Source organism: Triplophysa rosa, linkage group LG18, assembly GCF_024868665.1.
Source record: "Triplophysa rosa linkage group LG18, Trosa_1v2, whole genome shotgun sequence".
Classification (NCBI taxonomy): Eukaryota; Metazoa; Chordata; class Actinopteri; order Cypriniformes; family Nemacheilidae; genus Triplophysa; species Triplophysa rosa.
The window spans coordinates 19245059-19253397 of NC_079907.1; the positions used below are offsets into that span (position 1 = coordinate 19245059).

The 8339-nt window shown below is 37.9% G+C and overlaps 1 protein-coding gene across 2 annotated transcripts; it reads right to left on the reverse strand.

Annotated features, from left to right (window-relative positions):
- Positions 1-244: 244 nt before the first annotated feature.
- LOC130569576 (testis-specific serine/threonine-protein kinase 2-like) lies at positions 245-4537 on the reverse strand. 2 transcript variants are annotated; one of them, XM_057359295.1, is made up of 13 exons: positions 4424-4537; positions 4258-4296; positions 3921-3971; positions 3390-3768; positions 3086-3262; positions 2859-2947; positions 2556-2760; positions 2294-2388; positions 2065-2115; positions 1529-1907; positions 1259-1435; positions 1079-1167; positions 245-934 (listed from the first exon to the last, which is right to left on the reverse strand). In XM_057359295.1, the coding sequence occupies exons 1-13, from the start codon at positions 4451-4453 to the stop codon at positions 905-907; spliced, it is 1791 nt and encodes a 596-aa protein (XP_057215278.1). In that variant the 5' UTR covers positions 4454-4537; the 3' UTR covers positions 245-904. The 2 variants fall into 2 exon arrangements, with proteins under 2 accessions (XP_057215278.1, XP_057215277.1); XM_057359294.1 differs by having other exon boundaries at positions 4243-4296.
- Between the last annotated feature and the right edge of the window lie 3802 nt (positions 4538-8339).

The following is an 8339-nucleotide window of genomic DNA, read 5'->3' on the forward strand; positions in this document are numbered from 1 at the left end:
CATCCGAAATTTGCTTCCGAAATTAACAAACGTTAAAAAATAAATACAACCTCACGTTGTGTCAATCACATTTACACACTGCCTCCGATATTTTCGTCTGTCATAAAAAGTTTCGGACTGGGTTCGATTTTCTGCATTTTTCGCATCCGTAGCAAGCATTTTGAGAGGCGTTTTGACAATCCAGAGACACTGTATAAACGAGCGCAAAAAACGAAAAAATTACCTTCATTTTGAACTCTTTACTAAAGCAAAGGTAAAGGAAGAAATATACTATTACCATTAAATAACATATAAAAGTACAGTTTAAAATGAGCATTTTGAAGCCAGACTCGTTTTAAATTGAATTGAATTTTATTTAATGGCTGGAACGACATGTCAAGGGTCTAACATCTCTCTATCAACACAACTATATTGAAGACAAACTACGGCCTGTATGTAATCTGTTATAGCTCGACACGTATTACTGTCACAGCTCTGAATAAAAAAGGCAAGTTTCCTTTTAAATGTGTTGTGATGTGCTGCACGTCAACGTAATTAATTATGTCGTTCCAGCCGTATTTTATTTTATTTTTTTCCCCTTTTTCTTTTCGCCCAGGTGAAAATTTGCACTAAAACACAATTACATGTATCTAAATTTAAATCTATTTTCACACACAAATGTTGTACTTAATATAGAAAACATTATTCTTTAGTAGTTTCTAAGATCTAATTCATTAGATCTAAGTGTACTCAACTGTGTTATTTTGAGATATGAATAGAAGTACTAAAGATGATATTTTTAGCATCATGTGTGATTATAGATAGATCAGTTTAAGTACACTTATGGAAGTGCACCAAGTGTATTTTAGTGCTCTGGGTTATTCTGGGGGGTTCTGTCTTTCTATTGGTGACAATACTTACGTCATCACCTTACACCAGTTACACCATCATTATCCTGAAACAAAGATAATGAACTGCTCACTAATACTAGTCAAAACACAGAAATAAAAACATACAGCATCACAGTCATTGACAACCGTTAAAGCAGATGATAAGAAAACACCAAACCAGAAAACACCTGAAAATAAAATCACAGTACCTGAAACCAGACGTGCTCAAGGATGTTTTCCAGAAGCAAACGTTCTTCTGGATTCTTCTGCAGACACGACTGAATTAAACTGCAGCATTCTGTGTGATGAAGATGAAGAGGCTGTTATAACTTTACACTTGTTTTAGAATAATAAATCTGTTGGATCTCACTTAGAATGAATGTTCTCACCTGTGGTCAAGCCGTCCTCATACCACATCTTCTCATTGATCTGGTACAGGTCATTATAGTTTGGAAACACCCCGCAGACCATGACAAACAAGAGAACTCCCAGTGAGTACACCGTCGCTGGATTTCCGTTGTACTCGCCCGTTTCTAAGAATTCAGGGCAGACGTAGTTTCTTGTGCCTGGAGAAACATGATTTACAAAAAGTGAAGCTTCAAAATTCAGCCGAGGCATTATCTGAGAACTGTCCTCATGTGTGAAGTGATATAACGTACCAATATACGTCCTGTAGGTGGATGTTTTTAGGATGTCGCCGCAACCAAAGTCAATTAATTTGACCTCTTGTGTGTCTGGGTTTATGAGGAGGTTATCCATTTTGATGTCTCGATGGAAAACTCCTCGTCTGCGGCACACTTCAGCAGCTTCAGTCACCTGCCGTAAGATAACTCGAGCGAGCTCCTCATCGATGCTGCCTCCATAACGCCTGACGAAACCGTTCATATCCTCACAGGGAGTGAAGCGCTCCAGGACCATGATGTAATAATTCTCAAAGTCCTGCCAGTCCAGAAGCTGAATGATCACTGGAACATCATCTCCCTCACTGGCAAGAGTCAGAAGAGCGACCTCTCGAGGAATGGGTTCAGCATAACCCGGCTAGAAGAAAGACAGTTTTTATCAGGATTAGATGAAGGTGACTTTACAAATAAGGATTTATCTGATTTGTCTTCAACAAACTGAAGTCAGCAGAAGTGTGTGTGTGTGTGAAAACAATGTTGAAGATGTTTTCAGCTGAATATCAATCAATACTTACGATGCTGATGTAATCTGTGTTCTTGTTCTTTTTGACATATTTCACTGCCACCTGAACAACAGAAACAGATTTACAGTTAATCATATCATTCCAAGCATTCATGATGAACAGACATGTCATACATTTATAACAATAGAGATCATGCTTGATCGGTCTAGTGAACATAAGATACACGAAGAGATATTAAAAACATGAGCACAAGACAGAAGAAAAAGAGAAAAAGTCAAACCTTCCAGCCGTCGCTCACACGTGTGCCTTCATAGACTGAACCAAATGCTCCTTTACCCAGCTTCTTCCCAATCTCATACTGCCAGGAGTTGATTTCTGTTTAGAGATAAATGAAATGCAAGCATTAGCAGTACTGTCCTACTGGATGATGTGCAAAACTTCATCAAAAACTATTTGAAGAATATCTTATTTGATCTTAAAATAACTAAAACGACTTGAATGAAAACACAGAATATGATTTTGGATTATGGAGATAAACTCGCCTTCAATCGACTCATACTTATGCTCTTCATCCTCCATCTTCTCCTCAGACTGACTGACAGGAGCGAGCAGGACTTGAATCTCTCCTTCTGACGCTTGACTGTCTGTGGTGAGCGGGAGTTGAATCTCTCCTTCTGGAAGTCTATTGACATCATTATCGGCTGGACTCTCAATGATATTCTGCTGGTCGTCTCTCTGATGTTCGTCCTGAAATGAACAGTAAGTTGGTGTTTTATCTGAATATATATTTTTTGAAGTGAATGAGAATAACATCAGTGAAATAAATGTGAGCAGATCTTCAGTACCTGAAACCAAGCGTGGTCGTGGATCTTTCCCAGATGAATGCGATCTTCTGGGTTCTCCTGCAGACAGGCTTCAATTAAACTGCAGCATTCTGTGAGGAAACACAGAAGAGTCTGTTATAACCTTAAACTGTCAATTCATCTAAATGTCACTTTAAACTTCACATCTGCTCTGATTTTGTTCTGTTTGATATCATTGAGAATTTCACTCGGCCTGATGAAGATCTCACCTTTAGAGAAGCCATGTGTAGACCAGAACTTGTTCTTCATCTGGTACTTGTCAATGGTATCTGGGAATCTCCCGCACACCAAGGTGAACAACAGGACACCCAGTGAGTACACCGTCGTGGGCTTAGCGTAGTACTCGCCAGTTTTAAAGTATTCTGGGCCGAAGTATTCCTCTGTGCCTGAAGAAACAAGATGTCATGTGATTCATAAGTCTGCATTAGTTTAGCACTGAATCTGAATGATGTCATCTTAGTATTTATATCAAGAGCTGTTTATAACAGACACGTGTGATGTGATGAAACATACCCATGAATTCCGTGTAGGCCGACGTCTTAAGAAAATCACCGCACCCAAAGTCGATGAGTTTGATGTCTAGGGTGTCTGTGTTGATGAGGAAGTTTTCCAGTTTTATATCTCGGTGGAAAACTCCCCGTTTGCAGCACATGTGCGCGGCCTTGGTCGCCTGCCACATGATGACTCTCGCTGTCCTATCGTCGAGTGGTTTCTCTTCATTAAAGAGGAATTCACACAAATCCTGACAGGGAGTGAAGCGCTCCAGGACCATGATGTAATAATTCTCAAAGTCCTGCCAGTCCAGAAGCTGAATGATCTCTGGGACATCATCTCCCTCACTGGCAAGAGTCAGAAGAGCGACCTCTCGAGGAATGGGTTCAGCATAACCCGGCTAGAAGAAAGACAGTTTTTATCAGGATTAGATGGTGACTTTACAAATAAGGATTTATCTGATTTGTCTTCAACAAACTGAAGTCAACAGAAGTGTGTGCGTAAGAAAACAATGTTGAAGATGTTTCTATCTGAATATCAATCAATACTTACGATGCTGATGTAATCTGTGTCCTCGTCCTTGTCGACATATTTCACTGCCACCTGAACAACAGAAACAGATTTACAGTTAAATCATATCATTCAAAGCATTCATGATGAACAGACATGTCATACATTTATAACAATAGAGATCATGTTTGATCGGTCTGTCTGTCTGTCAATAGATCAAGTTCACTAAAATGTGAACATAAGACACATAAACATCAGAGTGAGATATCAAAAACACACAGAGAAAACTATCTGCTACCTATTGAACCTAACAAAAGTCAAACCTTCCAGCCGTCGCTCAAACGGGTGCCTTCGTAAACGGTACCAAATGCTCCTTTACCCAGCTTCTTCCCAATCTCATACTGGCAGGAGTTGATTTCTGTTCAAAGATAAATGAAAAGTCAAGCATTAGAAATACTTCTTCCAAACCTAATGAACAATATTTCAATATCTTAACATACGATGAAAAGTGTGTATGCGTGTTGGGATTTTGGAGGTAAACTCACCTTCAATTGACTCATTCTCCTGCTTTTCATCTTCCAGCTTCTCCTCAGGCTGACTCACTGGAGTTTGCTCGATTTCAGCTACCCAGGCTGATGTTCTCCGGAGTGGAGTTTGCTGGATTTCAGTCTCCCAGTCCGACTCTCTAGTGAATGATGTTGAAGAGTCATCTTCAATCCAGTCAGAGTCAGAGTCAGTACTGACTGGATCCTGACCGGCGTTCTGGTTTGTGTCCGAGCCAGAAAGGACTGGAGTCTGGATGATATTGAAAAGTGAGTCGGACAGAGAAAGGACTGAACTCTGAACGACATCATCACTGGAGTGGGACACAGAGCGGTCCGGAGATGTCAGGACTCCAGGATCTGTGACAGTTGAAGTCTACTCAGCTTCACTGCTACGAGTTTCTTCATTTTCCTGAAACTCTACAGCGAGATGATGTCCTGAAATCACATCTGTTGGGAGAAATGAGATCAAACACAAGATCAATTAAATCCTATCATATCAATGAAATATTGAAACAATCCGATCCATAGTAGAAGAGTAAACAGCGACAGCAGCATTTTACAGTGCAAATTTCACTTAAAAGATTTGTTCAAATCATCATCACACATTGAACATCTTCATTTCAACCAATAGGTTAAGACAACATAACCTTAACCTGGGCAGTAAATAACAACATCCAGAAAAAAAAATATATAACGGATCATTAGTTAAAATACAATTAATATCTTATGAATGTCATGAAAGATTGATCGAAATTTTTTATGTATTTCACACACATACAGTATAATGTTAAAGTTCATGAGCTATTGATTTGTTATTTTGTTGTATTGGTTTGTCATCATCATCCTTAATTGTAATTTAATGTTTATGTTCAGAGATTTAGAGTCTTTACATTGTGTGCTTAATGTCTGAAATGAGTCATATAGACACACATAAAGATGTATAAACATATAGTTACACAACTAACTGGAAATGGGTGACTGGAAGCAAATAATGAAACACAAGAGCCAAACGTAGAGAGAAATTCCTCTAGTATTGTTGAAAAATCCTCTCAGGGTGAAAATAGCAAAACGTTTCTGCAAATTCTGTTCGAAGTGTGACTGAAGATGAGCAAATATTTCATATTTACATTCGTGGTATTAAATAGGCAAGATGCGTTTACTGTTATTGTGAAATATGGAGAAAATATGTCTGCCGAGTCTAAACACTTGAACATATTGTCTCGCTATTCTTATAATGTGGTGATATAATGACTTACCATCATCGCTGCATCTGTCAGCGGTCACAGGAGGAGGTGTTCTTGTAGCCGGCTCCTCTCTCTCAGCCTGACCTCTGCGGCCTTTTATCCATCTCAGAAACCTCGTTTTCTTCTTCTTTCCTCCGTCTTTCTCGTTCGCATCGTCGATTGCTCGAGCAGGTAGTTCGTACACACTGCTAGTATCGCTAGATGTGTCGGCTTTAACGCACTTGACACAATTCTGACCCATCTTCACTCAAATCAACAGCAGCAGCAAGAAACAGCGAGTTTACCGTAAGTGGATATGAAGCAGAATGAGCAAAACAACAAGTGTCAGCGTCTTAAAACGCTCAGAGTCGTTGTGACGTCAATTTTAGTATTCTTCACGCGCGTGTTATCTGATGTGTATATTTGAATTAACCACGAAAACTTTCTCGTACAGTCTGAGTGTCAATAAAAACGTGACTGGACAATTCCCACGTGATGTACAAAGCTTTTATTGGTCTATTGTTGCTTGTATTAAACCAGGAGTAACGTTAGATTATTCCTGAATTTATTTCGTTTTAGTTTACTCGGTTGGATGGATGAGGTAAGATGCATTGTTTGCGATATTTTATGTTTGTCGCTGCGTCTGTGGTATAAATGTCAGTAATATAGCTCGAAATTCATATTATTGTATGTATTAATTATTCATAAAAATGAGTGAAATGCTTGTCAAATATCGACAAATATTGCATTATTTTTCGTGAGTAATAATTGTGTAGACATGGCATCCTCCATTTTAACTTTCCAGAAGTTTAGTAAAAACACATGGACACCTAAACCACAAATAAGTCTTAATGTCATTGTATAGATAACAAAATATAAAACCAAGAGGCTTTTAATAAAGAAAGAAAAAGGCATTAGTGCTTTACTTCAACACCAGAGGATGGCGCCACGTGCACACAAAACCTTTTTGCTTTAAATGTTACAAAAATGAAAAACTAACATAAAAGAGTTCCTTTGGGGGGGGGGAGTATGCATGTGGATCTACTGCAATAAAAACATTTCAACTTAAAATTGAAGCCTAAATTTGACTTTGTTCATCTTGTTGATTGTGTGTAAATCATAAGTAGAGATCTGTTTGTTGAAACAGCATTTGTGTTTTTGTGATTTCCAGTAGGCTATAAGGTCATGTTTACGTTTTTTTTCTGGGACCCATTGAGATGTCACTGGACAAAAAAAAACATTAAGGTGATCAAATTCACAAGAATGTATTAACTTAATGAGGCTATTAATTACAACAACAGATTCAACACAATATGTGTCACACTTAGTGAGGGCACACCCCCAATGCAGACAGTTCGTCGTACAATAAAAAATAACTTTATAGATAAAACAACACAAAATAGAGCCAAGGCCCAAACTACAGCCAAAATAGCAGACCAAAAAAACAAAACTGAAGAAAAACATAAAACACTAGACTCAACCTGACTAAACACAGAAACACTAACTGGACTTGCCTTGACCACACCAGACAAGAGGTGCTGCGTAGTGTCACGTCTGTAAAAACTGAACACATGCATCAGAAATCACTGTGACAGTCTGTACTGAGACTACTTATATAGTGTTCAAACAGTACTTTCTATGTGTGTATTAATAGTGCAGTGTGAATACATGCTGGATATACGACATTGTGTCTCAAATGACGCACTATACACTTAAACTATGCACTATGTACTCTACGGACTAATTGCTTCATATCTCTATAGCTATAGCCTACTTTAAAATCAATGGTTGTAGTAAGGAATGTGAAATCCATTATTTGTGCATGTTATTCATGAGAATCTACTAGATGGCACCACGTTCAGTGATAGACAAGACAAGCAACAGAATACATAACCACAATGCAGTAGTCGAGAATAAAACACAGACATGTAGAGATTGTTTTATTTGAATCACTGAACAAAACACCTGCCTACATTAAATCACTAACATTTAATCTAACTTAAATTATTTCACATTACCGATGTGTACACAATTATTAAGCCTAAATGATTGCTTGACAAGCCTGAGTTTTAACAGTTCTCTATGACAATAAATACAAATTCAAGTCTATAACCACGTAAATAGAAAAGCATTGAAATTAGTTGAGGAATGAAAACGATGTTGTGCTTTTATCCAGATTACCGCAGCAGTTGTATGTCTTTGTAGTCGGTTTACGCCCTCACCAATATTGCGGTGGCATCTAGTTAATATATATATATATGTGACCCTGGATCACAAAACCAGTCTTAAGTAGCACAGAAACATTTTTAGTAAAAGCCAAAAATACATTGTATGGGTCAAAATTATATATTTTTCTTTATGACAAAAATCATTAGGATTTTAAGTAAAGATCATGTTCCATGAAGATATTTAGCAAATTTCCTACCATAAATATATGAAAACTTTATTTTTGTGAGTAGATGGCCTGCTACACTGCCTCCGATTAACAACTTCGAAGGCGATTTTCTCAATATTTTGTTGCACCCTCAGATTCCAGGTGTTTAAACTGTTGTATCTCCACCTGATATTATCCTAACAACACATACATCAATAGAAAGCTTAATTATTCAGCTTTCAGGTGATGTAAAAATCTCAATTTTGAAAAATTGACCCATAAGACTGGTTTTGTTGTGCAGGGTCACACACATATATAT

Coding starts and splice junctions, on each gene's coding strand:
- LOC130569576 (XM_057359294.1), bottom strand. CDS start 4,453: ATGAAAAGCAGGAGAATGAGTCAATTGAAG. Junction 2,761..2,858: donor ACGACCACGCTTGGTTTCAG/GTACTGAAGATC, acceptor TGTTCATTTCAG/GACGAACATCAGAGAGACGA. Junction 2,389..2,555: donor TAAGTATGAGTCGATTGAAG/GCGAGTTTATCT, acceptor ATCTCTAAACAG/AAATCAACTCCTGGCAGTAT.